The 24,316-nt window shown below is 44.2% G+C and overlaps 1 protein-coding gene across 1 annotated transcript in view; it reads left to right on the forward strand.

Annotated features, from left to right (window-relative positions):
• Positions 1 to 6,467: 6,467 nt before the first annotated feature.
• LOC307181082 (uncharacterized protein) overlaps positions 6,468 to 24,316 on the forward strand; it is a gene marked incomplete at its 5' end in the record, with an annotated part of 28,727 nt that continues 10,878 nt past the window's right edge. The window contains one exon of the mRNA XM_079911856.1: positions 6,468 to 6,593. Within this exon, the coding sequence (XP_079767982.1) occupies positions 6,468 to 6,593 (126 nt within the window). The remainder of the gene's footprint in view (positions 6,594 to 24,316) is intronic.

Genomic DNA, 24,316 nt, shown 5'->3' on the forward strand with positions numbered 1-24,316 from the left:
TGGAGCAACTAAGCCTGTGCGCCACAACTACTGAGCCTGCACTCTAGAGCCCGTGAGCCACAACTACTGAGCCCATGCGCCACAACTACTGAAGAACGTGTGCCTAGAGCCCGCGCACCGCAACAAAGAGTAGCCCCCACTCGCTACAACTAGAGAAAGTCCGCGCGCAGCAACGAAGACTCAACACAGCCAAAAATACATAAATTTATTGAAACATTATATATATATTATGTATATCATATATATACATAATATATATATGATATACATTATATATATATACACACATAAACACCAGGTGTTGCTGCCAATCTCTGCCATTCGTTGGCTTGTGGACATATCACTCCAGTGTCTGCCTCCATAACATGGCCTTCTTCCTGTGTGTCTGTCCTTTCTCTTCTTCTAAGAACACCAGTCATATTGGGTTAAGGGTCCACCCTACGTCAGTATGACTTCATTGTAGTTTAGCTAATTATATCTGCAATGGCCCTATTTCCAAATAAGGTCACATTCACAGGTACTGGGGATAGGTACTTGAACATATTTGTGAGGGGACATAATTCAACCCTCAACACCAGGGAGCCCAGGGCGTAGGAGCAGAGGACATTCTTCCTGCCAGCAGTATCATGCTGACCTTGGGGAGGTAGCTGGGCTGGCAGAGAAGTCCTGGGGAACAAGGATTTGCTGGGACAGGGCCTCTTTCCCCAAAATGATCTTCTGTGCTATCGCTGAAAATTGCTGTCCCTTTGGAATGTTCAAAGGGCACAATGACTAGAAGTCAAAGGTATGGACAGGGCCCTGTGCTCTGAAGGGCTTGTGCTTGTTTTAATTGTCTACCCTCTTGAAATTATTAGTATTTTTTTAAACAAGGGGTCTGCCGTGGTCTGAATGTTGGTGTGCCCCCCAAGTTCATGTATTGAAGTCCTAGTCCCCATGTGATGGTATTGGAGGTGGGGCCTTTGGGAGGTGCTTAGGTCATGATGGTGGAGCTTCACGAATGTGATCAATGTTCTTTTCAGAGAGACCTCACAGAGCTCCCTAAACCCGTCCACCATATGAAGACGCACCGGATCACGCTGGCACCCTGTTCATGGACTTCCCGGCCTCCAGACCTGTGAGAAAGGAATGTCTGTTGTTTATAAGCCGCTCTGTTTAGGGTGTTTTGTGGAAGCAGTCTGAAAAGGGTCCCGCCTTTTCATTTGGCACTGCAAAATGTAGACAGCAAACTGTGTAGCCAGTCCTGGGTGGGGATACCAGGCAGGGGAGAGGCAGGGAAACAGGCAAAAATCAAACATTGCTGACAGCATGGTTGGCTCGGGGCTGGCTTTTGCCCATTTCTACTTCTGTGCCAGGTTAGCCAGGCTGAAGTTCGCGGAGGCTTGGCCTACGGTTGAATGACACACAAATCCAGACTGTTAAATATGCTTCTCATGGAAAGCTGACTAGCTCTTGGCACCTCTTAAATGATAAATAAAGCCCTAACGATTATGAAGTTGAGTAACGGAAACACTAACCAGATGGCTCTCTGAATGAATATAGTAAAATCGTTTTTTTAGATGCCTGCACCCCCGTGCCACCCCCTTCCATGTGTGTAACATAGCGCTTCACAAACCAATGGGTCCGGGCTGGCCGTTTGGATGAGATCCCCCGCACTGCTGATGCTGCCGTCCATGAATCACTCTGTGGACATGAAGGGTTGTAGAAACACAGAGCAACTGGATATCAAGTCAGGAGGTGTAATGGGGAGTTTACGCGTCCACCTGACTGGACCACAGGGTGCCCAGATATTGGGTCAAACATTCTGGGTGTGTTGGTGTGGGTGCTTCTGGAGGAGAGGAAAACTTGAATCAGGAGACTGAGGAAAGCAGATGTGGGTGGGTCTCATCCAATCCGTCAAATGCTGGAGTAAAACAAAAAGATTGACTCTCCTGTGAGTCAGTAAGTAAGGGGGAACTCCTCCTGCCTGACTGATTGCACTGGGTCATCCGCTTTTTCCTGCCTTTGGACCTGAAGTGAAACATCAGCTCTTCTGGGGTCTCCAGCCTGCTGGCCTTGGACTGAAACCATATCATTGGCTCTCCTGGGTTTCCCATTTGCTAAGTCAACTTTCCTTACTCAACCTGCATAATCACGTGAGCAAATTCCTTATAATGAATCTTGGTATATGTATCCTATTGGTTCTGTTTCTCTGGAGAACCCTGACTAATACAGAGGTCAGACGGGATAGCTGAGCTTTGATCTCAGGGCTGATGCTTTTTAGCAGTGGCCAGATCACATTGGCCTCGTTACTTACATTGTCTGGGCCTTGATTTCCCCACTAAAAGCCTAGGTAGAACAAATGTTACCATCAATTACACGCGTATTACAGGGCTTCTTTACATCAGCACTGACATTTGGGCTGGATAATTCTCTGTTGTGGGGTGGTCCTGGGCCCTGTAGGATGTTGAGCGGCAGCCCTGGCTTCTACTCACTGGATGCCCATAGCAAACATCTCCAGGTGTTGCCAAATGTCCCCTGGGGACCACAATCGCCCCTGGTTGAAAAGCACTGATATATAACAAACATCTCGGGGTGGTTGTTTCAGGATCTACCGACGTTGCCTGTGTTCCAAAACTGTTCCATTCATGCTACAAAAGAGACTAATTTATAATGCTGGTGTCATCAAATGTTAATAACCCAGAGACTGCTCATTTCTGTGTCGGATAAATCCGCCTTCCTGTTTCTGTAAGCCTGAGGCTTCCAAGCTGGTCTGCTTGGCTCTTAAAGCAGAGGTCTGCAGTTGAAGAATCTGTTTTTCCAAATCCACAGGGGACCAGAGTCATAATCCTAAACAAGAGAGAACCCAGCCAGGAGGAAGCATCGTGTAGTATGCCGGCTCATGGCAGCTGTGTCTTCTGAAAATTATGGTTTGCTTGGAATACATTTCCATTTGGCTCATTACCATTTTGTGCAACACAACCCAAGGGTTGGGAAGGAGAAGTAAAAATATAGCTTTGGGAGGGGAGACCTGGAGAGGAAGCAAGTGGGTGACAGCAAATATTCTAAGTTTGGGAGAAAAATTGGTCTTACTTTTTTTTTTCTTAAAACTGAAGTTTAATGACCCAGGTACAAATGCCGAGTCCGCCTACAACATGACAGCCATGAACCAACACCAAGGGCATTGCTGTACGCGAAGAAGCCAACACACAGCAGAATAAAGCACTAAAATGGCCAAACAGACGGCCTGGTTTATTCACACAGCTGACTCTTTCAGAATACTCTGCATCTCTTTGGAATGGAAGATCAGGACATGAGAAAAACCTCATCTCAAAACTGCACAAATTTACCCAAGTCAAGGAAGTCCCATTTGAGAAAAATGTTCCCAGGCTCCCCGTCCACACTCAAAATCCAAACAAGGGCGTTTCCGATCACAAGTCAAATAAGTGTCTAAAGTTGAAGACTTAAAGTCAGGAAAAATAACCTCAGGGAATAGCCCCACCCTCCCGCTTTTAGTTCCTGAGCCACAGGAGAGGTCTCAGGTTAGGCAGGCAAGACTTCGCCAGCAGTATTTATTTCTCTTATTTTCGACATGACGATTGCAGCCCTCCCGGTGCTCCCTTTTCCAGAAGCTTCCCAAGTATTGAATGTGGATAGAGGCAATTTTGTACCTTCCTTGATAACTCAAGGTTATCCTTTGGGAAGAGAAGGCGGAATCCGAGTAAAAATCTTCACACTCTGGGCATGCTTGCCTGGCATGCAAGGAGTGTGTTGGATTTACTCCTTAAGAAGCATTTTAAAGAAAATATTCTGCAAGCTCCACGTGAGGGCATTTTAACAGTTTGCGCAAGGGGGTTCCCCAAAGGGTCTGCAAGGAGAACAAGTATCAATATTTGCGTCTCCAGTACCCAGGGCCTAAGTGGATTTTTCCTGAGCTGTTTTTCCATCAGAAATCTTGGTGCCAGGAGAGGTCGCTACAATGTTTGTACTTTTCCTTGTTGGCAAGGCTGTGGTATGAACATGGAGGCAATAAAGAATGCATAATTGTGCCTTCGGCTCAGACGAAAGCCTCCTTTCCCTGCAGTGCTTTGTGTATGCTTGTGTTTTTCAGTCCAACATGGAAAGCCCCACTTGACTGTGAGAAAGACAGGCTTTATTCTCCCTAACAATTAACACACGCACACAAGACTTCCCAATATATGGCAAAGCTGGGGAGGCAAGATTCCCCTCACCCCCCCCCCCCCACCAACATCTCTACCATCCCAATGCCCCGCACAGGTCTTTAGGGACCATCAGTTTCTGCCTAGGGCAAACATTACAAGGGAAGATGGAGGCCTCGGTCATCCCAAGTTCTGGTCTCTTCCTTTTGTTGGCTCATTTTAGGAAGACAAATGCGGCTGGCCTGCTTCACTTCTCTGACTCAGAGAGGTCCAGGGGCCGTGGGTGGGCCTGTGGATAAAGCCTTTTCAGTGAGGGGCTTCCATCTGTCTCCACTGGCACGCCGTGTGACATTTCTTCCCAATTCTCCTCTGTTAATGTGCAAATGAAGTTAGGACTATGTGTAGATGTCGCCACGATGGTCAAACGGTTTATATTCGCTAAGTGCTTGGAAGAATAAGCACAGCAGACTCTCTGGGTTCAGGCTCCCTAGAAGCAGTGCTCAAGGAGGGGTAGTTCTCATGCAAGTGATGGATGGGGGTAGGGGAGGCAGGCTAGAGAGGAGAGGAGCTAGCAAAGCCATGGTAGCCCAGGTGGGGGCCCTGGAGGGTGAGGTGCACTACACTTTGTCCCACCAAGGCCAGGGGCCTGGTCTGTCATACTGCAGGAGCAGTCCTGGGGCGGGGGCGGGGAGTATCACCTCTCAGACATCTGTCAGCCAAGGGTAATCCTCTGAGAAGGGTGTGCGCCCCAGCCAGGGAGATCTGGCTGAGGCGCCGTATCTGCTAGTAAATCAGCAAGTATTTGGTGACTGCGGCTACACGTGCCAAGGGGCAAGGGCTCAGGACTCGAGAATCTAAGGACCGGAGCCTCAGCTTCCTCATCCAAGCCATCTTCCTTTCGGTCTCACAAGGCCTCCCCTGAGTTCCCAGTCTGAACTGGCACCCTGGCTTGGTCTGTAGACAGGCCACAGTCCTAAATGCCTATTCTTAGTTTAGTCCCCGACTTGCGGGCTGGGGGTGCACAGACTCTTTCCTGTTCTCTGCAGCATCCCAACGCCCAGCACAGTGCCTGCATATGGTGGGTCTGCAGCCAGTCTGAGGAGTCCAGAAGATCTCATCCTCAGGGAAAGGCCCATCAGCACTTGCCTCTTAGCTCCTCATGGGGTGTAGCTTCCCCCACCCCTTATTCTTTACCTGATACTTTTTCATCTTGCCTTTCCTTCTGTGAGTCCTTTGATGTGTGTGGCTGTTCTCTCTCTCTGTTGAGGTTGGCGTCACTCCAATGCACTCCAGCCCCATTCAGGATAATTTTTAGTGATAGCGCCCAGATTTGCGAAATTCTGAAAGGACACGATGCCTGGCAGGGAGGGCGGGATTGCAGCTTCAGCCCAGCCATGTTGGGTGGTAAGGTGACTGCAGCGTGGGCCGGGAGGGAGGGACAAGGCAGTGGCAGCCTCCTTGGTAGTAAAGCATGCCGATCAGAAGGGAAGATGTCAGGGTAGGGACACTCAGCACATGGGCATTCTCTGGAACATGCAAGATCACAAAGTATTTGCTTTTTTGATACGCTCCATCCCTTTCCTTTGGACATTTAATAACTGTGCACGTGTAACTAAAAGGACTCCCGTGGTGGAATTTCCGGCATATGATGTTCGGGTGGGGCTAGATTCTTGGGGAGCAAGGAAGTTTCTGCGTTGTGGTGGGAGAAGAGGAGGAAAGGCCTCCCTCGGATATGTCCCAATTACAGTCTCCATGCCTTCACATTCTTTTTAAAACAACTTTTCCCCTTATAAAAGTAATATAACCCTTTACAAACAATTTAGACAGTAAATACGATAATTAAAAAAAAAATCATCCCACTGAAGGAATGCGGCCGGGCGCGCCGCGGGAACTGAGGGGCCGCCTGTAGCGGCTGCGGCAGCGCTGGGGCTGTGACTCCATGAGCGGCGGCGACTCGAGTGACCCAGGCGGCGCGGGCGGCGGCGCGCAGGGCCGGGCGGCAGACGGGCGGCAGGCGCGCGCCGGTGCGCGGGCACCGGGCGGAGGATGCACCGAGCGCGGCGGGCGGCTCCCGGCGGCCGTCCCCGCGCCCCGGACGCCGGGCCTTAGTGCTGGCGGAGGAGGCGGCGCGCGTGGGGCGGCCGGGCGGCGGCGGGGCCCGCGCCGTCATGCGGTGGCTGAGCGGCGGCCGGCGGCAGCGGCGGCGGCGGGGACAGCCGCGCGAGGCCCGGCGGGGGCCGCCTCAGCCCGCGCAGCCCCCCCAGGAGCCGCCTCAGCTCTCGCCCCAGATGCGGCCCCAGCGACCCCGGCGCCCTCCGCACCGCCACCCCCATGGGCCCGGGAGAGCGCCGAGCTGCTGCTGCCCACCGGCAGGGAGGAGGCGCGCGACTACGACGGCCGCGTCTTCTACATCGACCACAACACGCGCCAGACGTCGTGGATCGACCCCCGCGACCGGTAAGGGGGTGCGGACCCCGACCAGGATTAGGGCGCCCTATACCTTGGGCCCAGGGAGAGGATCGAGGATCCGGGAGGCCTCCGGGTGTGGGCGAAGATCGTGAGTCCTCCGCGTGTGGGCGAAGATCGTGAGTCCTCCGCGCCCGGCGACGATCCGGGCGCCCCCATCTCCGGACCCCTGGCCGAGGGTCGAGGCTCCCCCTCTCCCGGCCTCGAGCCCCAGGAGTGCGGAATCCCCGACCTCCACCGCGGGGCGGACACTCTGACTTGGTTCCCTCACGTCAACCGCTGACCGAAGCCTGGGAGCTGGGCATCTGGAATTTCCTCTCCAGGCGCTGACGGATGGCCCTCTCTTCCTTTTTCCTCCGCGGTCTCGCCCATCCCTGTCGGGCCTCCGCGGCCCACAGCCCCCAGGCTGTGGCCCTACAGGCGCCCCCGACCTCGCGGTGGCCAGATGAGCTGTCATCTTGGAGCACAAACGTGCGCCCCAGCCTCGTGGTGTGGGCTCCTTGTGTGGCGGGCTGAACCTAGTTTCCATTCGAAGACTGTGCCAGATGGGACACTTCAGGGATTCCCGATTCTTTGGAGTAACCATCAAACTTGTGACGGTTACTCTTTAGCGCCTTAAAAATTGAGTTAAAATTCTGATTGAAAAAGCCTGTGTACTGCGGTCAGAATGGGCTATGATTAGACCCATATGCTTTTGGAATAACGGCAACACAAGAGTTGAATTTTAGGTTTCCTTTTTGTGCAAGATCCGAGTAGAGCATTAAATTGTCTTATTATTCACGTAAATAAATCCTACGGAGTGAAAAACGGATGCTTCTAAAAGCACCACCAGATTACGATTAATTAAGTTCATGTAATGACTTCTTCGTTAACTTTTTGTTCGATTGTCTGTTGGTTTCAGTGGTTCAGCTGCTTTTGGGGAGAGGCATTTTTTTGTGGAGCTGGAATTCTGTTGAAACCAAGGGATTACAGTGATTATCTGATATCTTGTCCTGTCTGGAGCAACTTCTTTCCACACTGGGCCTGAGTGCCAGAAAGGAAATACTGCAAGCTTCCCAGTGACTTTGAGAGTTGAAAAGGCCCAGCGTGGTGAGAGGCTCCTGCTTCCTCCTCCCTGCACTGGAAAGGCAGCGCTGCATGGGTTCAGACAGGGAAAAACAAAGAAAGGCAAAAGGATCATGGTTCCCTAACATTCTCTTTGAACATGGCAAGCTTCTGGACTCAGAAACTTAGAGAGATTATAGCACAGTTTATTGGCTTAAAAAGATGCATAGTTATTTTGAAAATCAGGTGAGATCATATTATAATTTTAACCAAAGGCTAGAGCCACAGCTGTCTGATCAAGCCTTGGATGGTTCTGGAGTTGGTAGAACTGCTTGGAATGTGGTGCCCTTTTATGCTGTGTGTCTGTTAAAAATCCAAACAACTGGAAAATGAACCAATTAAAAAATACTGTTTTGCTTAGAAAAGGCAAAGACTCATTTTATGAGGGTAATATGAAACAGTTGTGGTTACATTGCAGTGTGGATTCATGATGAAAAGTATAAATGTAAGAGTTTCCATTTTAATGGTACAACCCAGGCCATAAGTGGGCAGACCCCACAGAAGACAGCTTGTAGAATCTTCCTTTCCATGTATTTCATACACATTTCCTATGTTCCTCTTTCCAGAAATCTGTGTTATTGAATGACATTTTATACATCACTTATGCTACAGGTTTTTAAAAAGCCCTGTTTCTAATGCTAAAATTGTCGGTGGAGTGAACAAAAGTGGACATTTTACATTTTTTTGTAAAGTAAAAATGTGTACACTTTTATGAGACACTGTTTTTATAGGGAGTGAAATTTCAGCAGGGGACAGCTTGCACTTCAGCTCCCATAGTACCTTGCCCGAAATATGTATGCAATGCTCAGCGAGCCACAGACATTTAAGTGGAGTCTACGGAAGGGTGTAAATGCTGTAATAGTCATTCTTCTTCTTTCGCAACAGAACCCTGCCGATTTTTATAGGTGACCGGTTATCCTTTAAAGTTGTAATTGATTTTTATGATATGGAAAAAACCGTGTGTCAGAGCACAGCATTTTCTCCACGTGCATCTGACAGTTAACACCCTTTTTGAGTTGCATTCGATTCACATGACTGGAAAACGGTATTCAAAAAATGAGGACTTTTGGGCTTCCCTGGTGGCGCAGTGGTTGAGAGTCTGCCTGCCGATGCAGGGGACATGGGTTCGTGCCCAGGTACGGGAGGATCCCACATGCCATGGAGCGGCTGGGCCAGTGAGCCATGGCTGCTGAGCCTGTGCTCTGCAACGGGAGAGGCCACAATATTGAGAGGCCTGTGTACCGCAAAAGAAAAAAAAAAAAACATGAGGACTTTCCCCAAACAGCTTCCAAATGGAGAACTATCAGGAGAGGCAAAGAAATAGGTTTTTAAAGAAAATTAAATTATGGAGGAATAGATGAATGTAGTCGGTTAGGCGAAAATTGTTGCCGACTGAAAACATCATTTCCTATATAATTTATTAAACCTAATAGCATAAAATATGCTGCCGTAAGCAAGGTCACTGAGGGCCAAGGTTTGTAAACAAACTCTTCTAGGGTTTTATAGTAATTCCATTCAATGTTGTATTTAACAACATTGGGTCTTACCAGCTCAGGGTGTGTTGGTGAATTATTGTAGCTGTACTTTCTTTTTCAAGCTACAACAAAGAAGTTGCAAACGTGAGGAGACATCTTTACAGATGTGGCTACAGATGTGTAAAAAAAAATCTCAGTATTTTCAAAATGGAATTTCTTTAGTTGGAGTATGAACCCACTTAGGTTTAAATTCACTATGTCTGCAGATCAGTACTGTGCATATAATTTTCGTGGTTAGTTTTCTGGGAATCATACCCAAAAACTTTGTTAAAATATATAACGTTGGGACTTCCCTGGTGGTCCAGTGATTAAGACTCCTCGCTCCCAATGTAGGGGGCCAGATTTGATCCCTGGTCAGGGAACTAAGACTCCCACGTGCTGCATGGCGTGGCTAAATAAATAAACAAATAAGATTAAAAATAAGGCTAATTCACCATTTTTGCGACTGGTAGTTTCTGTGGGTGAGTTGTATGTGGTTTACATTAGTGATACGTATGTGTTCCACATACATCAACACAGAGTTCAATGGCCACTTTATTAAAAGGTATTTACCATTTAGGTGGATAATATGGGAAGAACTTTTTTGCCTCTTTTGGAAAAATTCAGTGCCTTTGACATGTATATGTCTGCTTCTTGCAGGGTTGTATTGATATTAACCTATAGGTGGACTGATCTGTTGAAACTTAGTGTTCTGTTTCCGATAGCTCAGTTGGGGTTGTACGTTACTGGAAATGCCAACCTCGAGCAGTCTGAGTGGTGGACCATGTCACATTTGAGATCAAAGCAGAGTATTAAATGATCAGGATGATGGTGGGAGGCCCAAACTATATCATGACAAAAGCTTTTAGGGATCCATTTGTTCACGAGATGGGGTTTGACCTGTGCCACATGGAGAAATTCTGTGATATATTAAAAGTCTTTTGAACAGGCTGTTGCTTTAAGGGGAAAACAATCCACGGTTCCAGAATTTGCCAGGTTGGAGCCCCACGTAACAGGGCCAGATGGCATCATTGCTACCTTCTTGGAGCCTTTATTCGGTGTTAATTAATAGGAGGCTTACTATATTTACCCCGCAGAGTCTATTCTGGGATTATATAAACTTTCTGATAAGCAAATAATGATTTTTCCATTTTTCATTCTTTAAGATTATAGGTAGTCTCTGTATACATGGGGGAGTGTCTTGTTTTTCAGGCTATAAGGAGTGGGCTTCTGTAAGAATCTTCTTCCATTTAGATGGTCAACAACCACTTCTTGGTTTGTTCTGCATATAATATCTTTCTTTCTTTTTTTTTTTTTTTAAGAGGAGTGAATGGAAAAGTCATTCATTTCCAAAAATAGCTCCCGGATGCTTGGAAATCTCTAAGTTTCCTTTTCTTCCCTTTCGCTCTGATTTTGGAAGTGGAAACTGTGTTTCACCTCTGGTAGGTTCTAGTGCATAAACCGTTGGGTCAAGTGACATGTTAAAAGTCACCGGGTGAGCCCGGTGAACTGCTTCTAGCCTGGGTCCTTTTGCTAATTGGCTGCCTTTCCAGTAAATTCAGTAAAATTAATCTGATGGCATAAAAGCAGAGCTAAGTTTTCCTGAGTTCAGTTATTCCCTTTCAAATCCAGTAAAATGAAGTAATAGTTAAGATTCTTGGCCTCCTGTGTGCTGGGATGGTGGATGGAGACCAAGTTTGTCTGGGAGATGGGAGACACATAAAATGGAGACAGTGATGGTCGCCAGGCACCATTTTCATGTGGTGATGGCTTCAGAGAAAGGAGGAGGGCTCACTCAAGCCTGGGGGTTCTGTGTATCCTTGTCCATCATCTCCTAGGTCGAGCGTTTCTCGTGCTTTCTCAGTGCTGGGGCTGAGAAGGGGGAATGTGAGGAAAGTGCTGCGGAAGAGGAAGTGCTGGGTGCGTTTGGAATAAGAGAGCGAACCGTTCAGTTTGACTGACCCTGAGTCTTCGTGTACGGCAGGTCAGGCTCGGGCAAGACCACACGTGGCTTGAATCCTCCAGCTTTGTTCTTGGAGGAGCCAGGGCCTCTTCCTTCAAACCCCTCATCTTGTATCTGAGGGCTGTAGCCAAGGCGTGCGCCCCACCGGCTGTGGGAAGGACAGGGACTTGAGCTGAGTCTTCTGACCCTGATGCAGTGCTCTGTCCCGTACGCCACCCCACTGCCCAGTCCCTACTCAGTTTAAGCATACCGCCTCTGTTCGTTTGTTCATTCGATCACCCATTCATTCATTCAGTAACTGTTGCACAGCCTCTCCATCTCAGGCACGCTTCCATGTTCAGGGCTCCAGTGGTGACCGCCAGCAGACAGGTACCTGCCTCCATGGCGCTCACACGTGCCCGTGTCCTCTTCCCTGAGGCCTCACCGTGCTGTTCCTGCCTCCTGTTCTCCCAGCTGGGATCCCTTGGGTCTTAGGACCACGTGGAGTGTTTATCATGTGCCAGGCACTCTAGGCACTTGGTGGATGCTCTCCCTGAAAGCCCACGGGGGCTGCTTGAGTTGTAGGTGGACGGGTGGTGGAGCTGAGGCCAAGGGGGTTGACTTAGTAACCTCGCTTCCCAGAGCCAACGAGGAGGCGTCTGTCTGACTCCGGAGTTGAGCCGAAATTCACTACCTAACCTGACCTTCCTTCCCTTGGCTAGGTAACTGTGTGCCCCTTGTACTGTGTTATACCCACTGGTTACTTTTATCTTATATTCACTGTTGTTTGATATTTAACAGACACCTCCCCCCCGCCGCCCCGATAGAATAATGGCCCTCCAAAGATGGCCATGTCCTAGTCTCCTAAACCTGTTAGTAAGTTACCTTCCAACACAAATGGCATTTGTAGGTGGGATTAAGTTAAGAGTCTTGAAATGAGGTGATCATCCTGGATTATCTGGGTGGGCTCAGTGTCATCAGAAGAATCCTTACAAGAGGGCAGCAGGAGGGTCAGAGTCAGAGAAGAAGATGTGCCAGCAGAGTCAGATGTTGGAGTCATGTGGCCACGAGCTGAGGAATGCAGGCAGTTTCTGGAAGCTGCGAGAGCCAAGGAGGTGTATTTTTCCAGAGCTTGCAGATGGAACACGGCCCTGCTGACACCTTGATTTTGGCAGAATGAAACTGATTTTTGACTTCTGACCTCCGGAACTGTGAGGTAATAAATGTGTGTTGTTTTAGGCCACCTGGTTTGTGGCAGTTTGTTACAGCAGCAGTAGGAAACCGATTCGCCCCATGTGTTGTTTTCCCAGAGACAGTGGAAGCATGTGGTCAGCTTGGTGTCCATTGATAATATTTGGGGGTGGGTAATTCTTTGTTGTCACGCTGTCCTGTGTAGTGTAGCATATTTCGCAGTGTCCCTGGTCTCTACCTAGTGCCTGCCAGTAGCACACCCCTCCAAGTCATGACAACCAAAAGTGTCTTCCGACATTGCCAAGTGTCCTCTGGGGGCCAGATGGTCTGATGGAGACTCGCTGAGCTCCTTCTATCTACCTGGTTGCAATGATTCACATTTAGGAGCTGAATTTGTTTCGAGCAGATTGGTGGTTACTAAGATGTTCCATAACAGGGAGTAAGACCACAGAGACCTGCTGTCTGTTTTTTCCATGAAGAACGGACGTTAAACATATTTATGTGAAAACCCCTGAATTTACTAACCATGCAAATGGTGATACGAGTACATGAAACTTTGGAAAAGTAGTATGAATGTATTCTTCAATTTGTAGAATATTCTCAATCAATGCGTAGATACTGAATGTCAAGTGTATACAAGTGTATATGCAGTGGAACAGAAGAAAATGAACCTTGGGACTTCCCTGGTGGCACAGTGGTTAAGAATCTGCCTGCCAGTGCAGGGGACACGGGTTCGAGCCCTGGTCCGGGAAGATCCCACATGCTGCGGAGAAGCTAAGCCTGTGCACCACAACTACCGAGCCTGTACTCTAGGGCCTGCGAGCCACAACTACTCCCACGTGGTGCAGCTGCTGAAGCCCGCATGCCTAGAGCCCATACTCCGCAACAAGACAAGCCACCATAATGAGAAGCCCATGCACCACAGCAAAGAGTAACCCCCGCTTGCCGGAACTAAAGAAAGCCCATGCACAGCAACGAAGACCCAACACAGCCGAAGAAAGAAAATGAATGTTAATACTTCAGTGTTCTGCAGTAATCCAGAGAGAGCTGGCCTGGCCTTCTGCGTGTGTGTGTCTGTGTGTGTGTCTGTGTGTGTGTCTGTGTCAGAGAGAGAGAGAGAGAGAGAGAGAGAGAGAGAGGCAGGGATCAGGTTGCCTGGGATGCCCCCAAGAGACATCCCCATCCCTCTGTGGACGGAACCGCTGGTGAGAGGATGGCCTCTGCCTTTGCTCAGAAGCTGTAGAAAGACAGGGCAAGGGCATCCTGAAAGGTTGCTTGTGGAGCTGTGGAATCCTCAACATTTTCCATCTGGAGGGCCCTCTTTTTATTTCGTTAAAGCTCAAGGGGTTCAGGGAGGGAGAGGGAAAGAAGAAGGGAGCTGGCTGGGCCAACCCCTGGGGGACAAGCCCCACAGTTCAGTGCGTGGGACATCGAGCCAGGCAGAGGGCTCCTGTGTGCCAGCCTCAGTGCTGTCAGGAGATCGGGCACTGCCCCGGTGAGTGTGACATTTCCAGGCCACCTGGAGCTCGGGCAGGACACCAGAGAACCACTGCAGGAGGTGAGCTCCGTCCTGTGCAAAGGTGCCTGTGTGCAGTGTGGGGCAGCCCTCTAGTGTACGGGTCAACTGGGTTTGTCCTGAAAATTACCGCGGTTTTTAAAAATTGAGATATGCTTCACATACCATAAAATGTGCCATTTTAAAGTGCCCTGCTTAGTGGTTTTTCGTGCACTCACAAGGTTGTGCACCTCACCACTATCTAATTCCAGAACATTTTCATTGCCTCAAAAAGAAACCCTGTGCCCTTTAGCAATAACTCCCATCTCCCTCAGCTCCTGGCAACCACGAATCTGTTCTCTGTCTCTATAGATTTGTCTGTTCTAGACATTTCATGTACATGGAGTCGTGCAATCTGTGGCCTTCTGCGTCTGGCTTATCTCACTCAGCATCATGTTTTCGAGATTTGTCCGAGTCGCAGAGTGGATCAGGGCTCCATTCCCTTTCGTTGCCAAATACTGTTCCCTGGTGGGGCTGCACTGCGTTTTGGAAGCCGTCCTGAAGCGCCCTCCCTGTCCAGGTGTCCTTGCAGAATCTAGGAAATAGCTATGTCTTTAATTCCACGATGTCAGAGAAAACTGACCATTCATAGGTTTAAAGTGTCAAGATAGGTCTGTGTGTTTATTCCTGTCTTACCCCTAGGTTCTTCATGACATTTTTCCCCTTAAGTTCCATATATATGTGTTAGTATACGGTATTTGTCTTTCTCTTTCTGACTGACTTCACTCTGTATGACAGACTCTAGGTCCATCCACCTCATTACAAATAGCTCAATTTCATTTCTTTTTATGGCTGAGTAATATTCCATTGTATATATGTGCCACATCTTCTTTATCCATTCATCCGATGATGGACACTTAGTTTGTTTCCATCTCCTGCCTATTGTAAACAGAGCTGCAATGAACATATTGGTACATGACTCTTTTTTTCTTTTTACATCTTTATTAGAGTATAATTGCTTTACAATGGTGTGTTAGTTTCTGCTCTATAACAAAGTGAATCGGTTATACATATACATATGTTCCCATATCTCTTCCCTGTCGCATCTTCCTCCCTCCCACCCTCCCTATTCCACCCCTCCAGTCGGTCACAAAGCACCGAGCTGATCTCCCTGTGCTATGCGGCTGCTTCCCACTAGCTATCTACCTTACATTTGGTAGTGTATATACGTCCATGCCTGTCTCTCGCTTTGTCACAGCTTATCCTTCCCACTCCCCATATCCGCAAGTCCATTCCCTAGTAGATCTGTGTCTTTATTCCTGTCTTACCCCTAGGTTCTTCATGACTTTTTTTTTTCTTAAATTCCATATATATGTGTTAGCATACGGTATTTGTCTTTCTCTTCCTGACTTACTTCACTTTCTATAGCAGACTCTAGGTCCATCCACCTCATTACAGATAATTCAATTTTGTTTCTTTTTATGGCTGAGTAATATTCCATTGTATATATGTGCCACATCTTCTTTATCTATTCATCTGATGATGGACACTTAGGGTGTTTCCATCTGTGGGCTATTGTAAATGGAGCTGCAATGAACATTTTGGTACATGACTCTTTGAATTATGGTTTTCTCAGGGTATATGCCCAGTAGTGGAATTGCTGGGTCATATGGTAGTTCTATTTGTAGTTTTTTAAGGAACCTCCATACTGTTCTCCATAGTGGCTGTATCAATTCACATTCCAACCAGCAGTGCAACAGTGTTCCCTTTTCTCTGCACCCTCTCCAGCATTTATTGTTTCTAGATTTTTTCATGATATGGCCATTCTGACTGGTGTGAGATGATATCTCATCGTAGTTTTGATTTGCATTTCTCTAATGATTAATGATGTTGAGCATTCTTTCATGTGTTTGTTGGCAGTCTGTATATCTTCTCTGGAGAAATGTCTATTTAGATCTTCTGCCCATTTTTGGATTGGGTTGTTTGTTGTTTTGTTATTGAGCAGCATGAGCTGCTTATAAATTTTGGAGAGTAATCCTTTGTCAGTTGCTTCATTTGCAAAGATTTTCTCCCATTCTGAGGGTTGTCTTTTCATCTTGTTTATGGTTTCCTTTGCTGTGTAAAAGCTTTGAAGTTTCCTTAAGTCCCATTTGCTTATGTTTGTTTTTATTTCTATTTCTCTAGGAGGTGGGTCAAAAAGGATCTTGTTGTGATTTATGTCATAGAGTGTTCTGCCTACGTTTTCCTCTATGATGTTGATAGTTTCCAGCCTTACATTTAGGTCTTTAATCCATTTTGAGCTTATTTTTGTATATGGTGTTAGGGAGTGATCTAATCTCATACTTTTACATGTACCTGTGCAGTTTTCCCAGCACCACTTGTTGAAGAGGCTGTCCTTTCTCCACTATACATTCCTGCCTCCTTTATCAATGATAAGGTGACCATATGTGCGTGGGTTTGTCTCTGGGCTTTCTATCCTATTCCATTGATCTATCTTTCTGATTTTTTGCCAGTACCACACTGTCTTGATGACTGTAGCTTTGTAGTATAGTCTGAAGTCAGGGAGCCTGATTGCTCCAGCTCTGTTTTTCTTTCTCAAGATTGCTTTGGCTATTCGGGGTCTTTGGTGTTTCCATACAAATTGTGAAATGTTTAGTTCTAGTTCTGTGAAAAATGCCAGTGGTAGTTTGATAGGGATTGCATTGAATCTGTAGATTGCTTTGGGTAGTAGAGTCATTTTCACAATGTTGATTCTTCCAATACAAGAACATGGTATATCTCTCCATCTATTTGTATCATCTTTAATTTCTTTCATCAGTGTCTTATAATTTTCTGCATACAGGTCTTTTGTCTCCGTAGGTAGGTTTATTCCTAGGTATTTTATTCTTTTTGTTGCAATGATAAGTGGGAGTGTTTTCTTGATTTCACCTTCAGATTTTTCATCATTTGTGTATAGGAATGCCAGAGATTTCTATGCATTAAATTTTGTATTCTGCTACTTTACCAAATTCATTGAGTAGCTCTAGTAGATTTCTGGTAGCATCTTTAGGATTCTCTGTGTATAGTATCATGTAATCTGCAAACAGTGACAGCTTTACTTCTTCTTTTCTGATTTGGATTCCTTTTATTTCCTTTTCTTCTCTGATTGCTGTGGCTAAAACTTCCAAAACTATGTTGATTAAGAATGGTGAGAGTGGGCAACCTTGTCTTGTTCCTGATGTTAGTGGAAATGCTTTGGGTTTTTCGCCGTTAAGGATGACGTTGACTGTGGGTTTGTCATATATGGCCTTTATTATGTTGAGGAAAGTTCCCTCTATGCCTACTTTCTGGTGGGTTTTCATCATAAATGGGTGTTGAATTTTGTCGAAAGTTTTCTCTGCATCTATTGAGATGACCATATGGTTTTTCTCCTTCAGTTTGTTAATATGGTGTATCACGTTGATTGATTTGCGTATACTGAAGAATCCTTGCATTCCTGGAATAAATCCCACTTGATCATGGTGTATGATCCTTTTAATGTGGTGTTGCATTCTCTTTGCTAGTATTTTGTTGAGGATTCTTGCATCTATGTTCATCAGTGATATTGGCCTGTAGTTTTCTTTCTTTGTGACATCTTTGTCTGCTTTTGGTATCAGGGTGATGGTGGCCTCATAGAATGAGATTGGGAGTGTTCCACCCTCTGCTATATTTTAGAAGAGTTTGAGAAGGATAGGTGTTAGCTCTTCTCTAAATGTTTGAAAGAATTCGCCTGTGAAGCCATCTGGTCCTGGGCTTTTGTTTGTTGGAAGGTTTTTAATCACAGGTTCAATTTCAGTGCTTGTGAAAGGCCTCTTCATATTTTCTATTTCTTCCTGATTCAGTCTTGGCAGGTTGTGCATTTCTAAGAATTTGTCTGCTTCTTCCAGTTGTCCATTTTATTGCCATAGAGTTGCTTGTAGTAATCTCTCATGATCTTTTGTATTTCTGCAGTGTCAGTTGTTACTTCCCCTTTTTCATTTCTAATTCTATTGATTTGAGTCTTCTCCCTTTTTTTCTTGATGAGTCTGGCTAATGGTTTATCTATTTTGTTTCTCTTCTTAAAGAACCAGCTTTTAGTTTTATTGATCTTTGCTATCGTCTCCTTCATTTCTTTTTCATTTATTTCTGATCAGATCTTTATTATTTCTTTGCTTCTGCTAACTTTGGGGTTTTTTTTGTTTTTCTTTCTCTAATTGCTTTAGGTGCATGGTTAGGTTGTTATTCGAGACATTTCCTGTTTCTTAAGGTAGGATTGTATTGCTGCAAACTTCCTTCTTAGAACTGCCCTTGCTGCATCCCATAGGTTTTGGGTCATCGTGTCTCCATTGTCATTTGTTTCTCGGTATTTTTTATTTCCTCTTTGATTTCTTCAGTGGTGACTTCGTTATTAAGTAGTGTATTGTTTAGCCTCCATGTGTTTGTATTTTTAAAGATCTTTTCCTGTAATTGATATCTAGCCTCATAGCGTTGTGGTTGGAAAAGATGCTTGAGACAATTTCAATTTTCTTGCCATTCGATTTTTAACTGGCAGAATGGCAGTGTCACCAGGGCTAGTGTAAGGCACAGTAAGCCCTTTCTTAATGTAAGCTGATATCAAAAGTTCTGTTTCTTCTGTGGCTTCCCGCCTCGATAGGTATTGACTGATATTGGACAGGGGTTTATTTTGGTCTGTGGTAATTTTAATGGCTGCTGCAGATGTATTTTCCCTATGTCAGTAGGATCAAGTGACCCCAATTCTTCAGGTACTAAGCCTGGCAGTTTCTTGTTCAGCATCACTCTCAGTCACAAACATTATATGATGAAGAAATCTGAGTAATCTTTTAGGGCTAAAACCATTTCTCCCTTAACAGTAAAAGAAATATGAGCATCATAAGTTTCTAATAAATCTATACCTTTCAGGTTCATAGGGGTATATTCTACTAGGAAAAAGGAGTTCCTTTGTTTAAGTTCTCCTAGTTATAATTCTAAAGGTAATGATCTGAGCGTCTTAATATTTGCATTAGAAACCCCTACCATCTGTACTGAGGTGTTAGAGAGAGAGAGCCTTTAATTTTGATAGGGTTCAAAATGTAAAAGGTAGCTTCTGTATCTATTACTGCTTTAATTGTTTTCTCCTCATATAATCATTTGTATTTCTTCCAGGGTGTTAGAGAGGAGGAGGTTCCCTCAGATCAGCCTTACTCTTGTTTAACTTGAAATTACAGTCTGTATCTGGTTTCCCTTCTAGGTCTCTCTTTTCTTGTCTTGCAGTTTCCCCAGTAATGACCCGGTGTTGTTCAGTAAAAGCAAATTTCAGAATTTTACCAGTCGCGGATTGAATAGGGTTGGGTTAACTTTAGACTGACGTTGATTATTTAATTGTTGCAACTGAATGTTCATAATTTTTATAGAGGCATCTTTTTCTTTTTAGTACTTTTGAAAAGTTGGTCAGCCAGCATGACAAGGGCATTTGTATGTGATACAGACAAATCATGTCTAAATGATTAACATGCCTAAATCGTGTTGTTTAGAGCAGCCGATTCCTCATCCAGACCTTCTAAAAAGATGGAGTTAAGCAAAGAATCATCTTGGTGGTTAAAGAATGATTCGGGTGTCATGCCGTAATATTGTTTAAAAGTTTCCTTGAACCTCTCATAGTGATCCAGGATTGATTCATCTCGTGTTTGTTTACATTGCTGAATCTTTGACCAGTCAGCAGTTTTTGGAAAAAGCTCTGTGATAATTCTGAGTAATTTGTGAGCTAACTCCTTGCATTCACCTTGAGCCTGTGGGCTGTATAAATCAAACTTTGTTAAGGGGTCTCTCCATCCTGCTTTCTCTACTTATTCCTTTGTTTGACTTTTAGAAACTAATAGCTGTATTACTTGATACAAATCGGAAAACCTGAGCTCATAGGTTTGGACGATTAGCTCAAATTCCTTAGCAAATCCCAATGGATCTTGACTACATTCGAGAAAGTCCTTAGCTAAACTAAGTTCTGCTCGGGTCCAGGATGTGTACGTAAGCGCAGAGTACAGTTCACCTCTTCCTGTAATAGGTTTCTCCTTCAAGGGAGCTATGAGTACTTCTGATCTTATGTCTTCCTTTCCTGGGGAAGGGGAATCAGCAGGAGAATGGTGGAAGAGAGAAAGAGAGCGCGTCTGGGTTAGGCAGTTCGGATAAAGGAGGATATAAAGAAGGAACGGAGTGAGAGACAAGGTTAACGCTAGTGGCTTTTAAAAATTCTAGTAGCATTTTGAGCAACCTTTTGTTGATTTTTTGCGAAGAAGTTACTTTATCATTTCCCCTTTTAGACGCTTCTAAATACCAATTGAAATAAGCATTCCATTTCTGTTTGATCTTTTTCTAGCTGCATATGCAAAAAAAAATCCCCCGGTTTTCAAATGTCAAAACAGACCCAATTGGGCCATTTAAGGTTGAGATCTCTTAGTGTAATTGCCCTAATTCGGTTGGTCCTTGCAAGCGTGAGCTCCATACGTATTGCACGTGAATCTGGCTAGAGTGTTAGCGAGGAGGCTGGCTTTCTGACACTCCATGTTTCTCTGTTTGAGAGTGTCTGTTTCCCATTTTAAAGTTGAATTTGTTGGGGATAAAATTTTCTAGTGAAATTGTGGGGTGGGCCAGTGTGCTGCTTGTGAGTCTAACTCCTCCGGGATTTTGCCCTAAAGTCGTTTTAGCTCCTTTTACGTGTCTTGGGTTTTCCCTCTGGTAGTGTAAAACCACCACAATGCTCAGAACTTATCCGTGCTCCCAGCAGAGCAAGCTTTCGTTAAAATGAGTGGGTTTCCGCATAGGGATGTTGCACAGTACAAGGACTTGCCTCCACCACTGCTGCAAGTTAATTATAGAAAACCGGACATCTCAAGTGAATGAATGCAGCACTTTTCTACATAGGGGAAGATACAAGAGTCTGGGCTCACTGAAAGCATTCCTTTGATATGCACCTTAGCTATCTAGGGTCAGAATCATGTTCTTTCCCATCCTGAGTCCCCTCTGGGTGCACCATCGGGGGCGGCTGTAGTGGCTGAGGGCTTGATGGTGGGCTTCCTGTTTTTATCTTGAGTTCCCTCAGGGCTCAGCATTGGGGGCAGCTGTAGTGGCTGATGGCTGTTGTTCACTGATATGGCAGGTGGCATCCTTAGTCCACAGCTTCATAAGTATTTTTTAAAAGTTAGGTATTTCCTTTGAAGTCCTATTTGTTTATTATTTAGTTGCATTTTGGTTTGTTTCTTTTGTTGTTTATTTGGGATCCAGTTAACAATCAAGTGTTCCATTTACTTAACATGATATAATTTCTTTTCTGATTTGAGAATACCTTATAGATATCATACCCTTTTCCAGTCAAATTCTTCAGTGTATTTTCCTAAAAACAATGATTCTGCCTCATTACCATAGTAATCAAAATCAGAAAATTAACTAATTAGTACTATTTTCAAATCTATAGACATATTTAAATTTAACCAATTGAAACACAAATGTGGTTTAAAGAAAAAGAAAAAAATTTTGTCAAGGTTCCAATAAAGGTTTATGCTTTGCTTTTACCTCTCAAGTCCCTTTATCTTCATTATTCTGGAACATTTTTGTCTTTTATGACCTTAACATGTTTGACAAATTCAGGCCCATTATTTTGTGGGGTGTCCCTGCATGTGGCTTTGTCTGATTTTTCCTCCTTAGATTCAGGTTTGTGTTTTTGGCAGAAACATCTAGAAGTGACGTCGAGTCATATGTGTACTATCAGGAGACACATGTTGTGAATTTGCTATACTGCTAAAGAAGTCAGCTTTATTTATGTTGTTAAAATGACGTCTGTCAACGTTTCTCCACAATAAAATTAATATTTTTCCCTTGTAGTTAATAAGTGTCTTGGGGGGAAATCGTCCCCCTTAATTTTTAAAAGTAAATTTTTTGTTATAAGTTTGGAATCACAGCTTTGTTTTCCTGTCCTCTGTATCATAATCCAACACTGTCATTTATTTTGATGCTAGTTTTATGCTTTTAAAAGAAAACATGAAGTTGTGAGTTTCAGTCTTTGCTAAAAATCCTGAAGCAGTCCTAGGAAACCATGTCCCTAGAGAGCAAACAGTTTATAGATCTAAAAATCAAAATATCGGTCAATTTTAGTCCTATTTGATTTATGTGAATGGATCCATAGTACAAGTGTCTGATTTTAAGTTTTTTTTACATTACTTTATTGTAAACTCCTAGATTTAATCATGCCATTCTCTTTTCACAGCCAGTTCTTTAGCCTAGGTCTGAGGTCCTCAACCTGATAATCATATGCCACACAACGTATATGGATTTTTTTCTTGGGGAGAGGATCCATAGGCTTCGGTATATCTTTAACGGATCATTATGGGAACTTTTTGCATAAATTGCCTTTATTTTCCACCCACATTAGTTTATTTTTCATTTCAGCCTCAGATTGATTCCCTTAAACATCTTTCCCTTAGGTCATCACTTTGCTTAGGATGCTGTATCTTTTTTCTGACTCATCAGTGCAAACCTAGGTACTTTATCCTAACTTGCAGACCTGCTATTAGCTAAATAGATCTAATAGGCTTTTTATGGCTTCCCCCAACCCCCTAGTCTTTTTGGTGCCACTTTAAAGTTTTCTCCTGAATTTTTACATTTGCTTTGTGCCCACTCTATGCCATTTCAGACTGCATTCTTTTCCTTTTATGTCGCACATTACTCAGATTTTCTTCTTGATGATTTTCCCGTAGTAATTCATCCTGAATTCCGTGAGTATTTACATATTACAGTCAATACTACACTGTTGCATATTGTTTTCATGTTTCTTTGGAATTCTTCAGGTATTTAATGCGTGTAACTGATCTGCTCAATGGATGACACATTTATTGATAGCAGGGACAATATATAGTTTTCTTTAATTTTTGTAGATACCAGTACCTACTCTCCATATCTATTCTTTCCTCAGGTATTTATTGAACACCTGTTATGTACCACCGATTGCACATGCAACAGCACAGAAAAGAAACAGCCCTGCTTTCAAGAGCATGCATGCAAGAGACCAAATAAATCAGTAAAGTATAATACTGATTGTTTTGAGCTTTTAAAGCTTTATTAAGTTTTTTATTGTGGCAAATATATAACATAAAATTTACCTATTTAACCCTTTCAGGTGTATAATTTAGTGGCATTAAGTACGTTCGTAATGTTGTACAGTCATTGCCATTACATTTCCAGAACTTTTCCGTCATCTCAAACTGAAACTCTGTACCCATTGAATAGTAACTCCCAGTTCTTCCCAAACCAGGTCTTAGTAAACACTGTTCCACTTTCTGTTTCTCTGAGATTGCCTAGTTTGGCTACCTGCTATAAATGCGGTCATACAATATTTATCATTTTGTGTCTGAATTATTTCACTTAGCATATGTCTTCAGCGTTCATCCATGTTGGTTGCATCAGAATTTCCTTTCTTTTTAAGGCTGAACAATATTCCTCTGTACATATGTGACACATTTTGTTTATGCATTCATCTGTCGATGTACACTTGAGTTGCATCCATCTTTTGGCTATGATGAATAATGTTGCTAGAAAATTGTTATACAAATATCTGTTTCAGTCCCTGCTTTCATTTCTTTTGGGTGTATACCTAGAGATAAAAATGGGTCATCATATGGTAATTCAACAGTAAATGTTTTAAGAATCCATCATATTTTCTTCTACAGTGGCTGCACAATTTTGCATTCCTGTGAGCAGTGCACTTGAAGTTCCATTTTCTCCCAGTCTTTGCCAAAACTTGTTGTTTTCTGCTTCTGTCACAATAATTATCCTAATGGATGTAAAGTAGTATTCGTTGTGGATTTGCTTTTTATTTCCCTAGGGATTCATAGTGTGATCATATTTTCATGTAGCTTAATGGCTATTTGTATATCTTCTTTAAGTTCTTTGCCAGTTTTAAAATCAGATTTGTTTGTTTTTGACTTGTAGGAGTTCTTCAGCTACTTTGGATATTAATTCTTCACTGGATACCAGATTTGGGTATATTTTCTCCCATTCGGTGGGTTGTCTTTGAGGTCTGTTGATTGTGCCCTTTTTACTTTTGTGGCCTGTGCTTTTGGTCTCATATCTAGAACATCATTGCCACATTGTGGGAAGTTTTCCTCCTCTCTACTAGGACGGAAATTAATGGCTATAAACTCTTACCTTACAAAGGAAGAAATATCTCAAATCAACAAACCAAAACCTTACAACTTAAAGAACTAGAAAAGAGGAGCAAATAAATGACAACTAACACAAGGAAGGAAATAATGATTAAACCAGACATAAATAAAATAGAAATCAACCCTGCTGACAACCCTCCTGACCTAGGACTTGAGTTCCATAATTGTGAAAAAATACTTTTCTGTTGTTTAATCTCCCTAGTCTGTGGTATTTTTTTAATAGATCTTTATTGGAGTATAATTGCTTTACATTGTTGTGTTAG

This window comes from Stenella coeruleoalba (genome assembly GCF_951394435.1).
Source record: "Stenella coeruleoalba genome assembly, chromosome: Y".
NCBI lineage: Eukaryota > Metazoa > Chordata > Mammalia > Artiodactyla > Delphinidae > Stenella > Stenella coeruleoalba.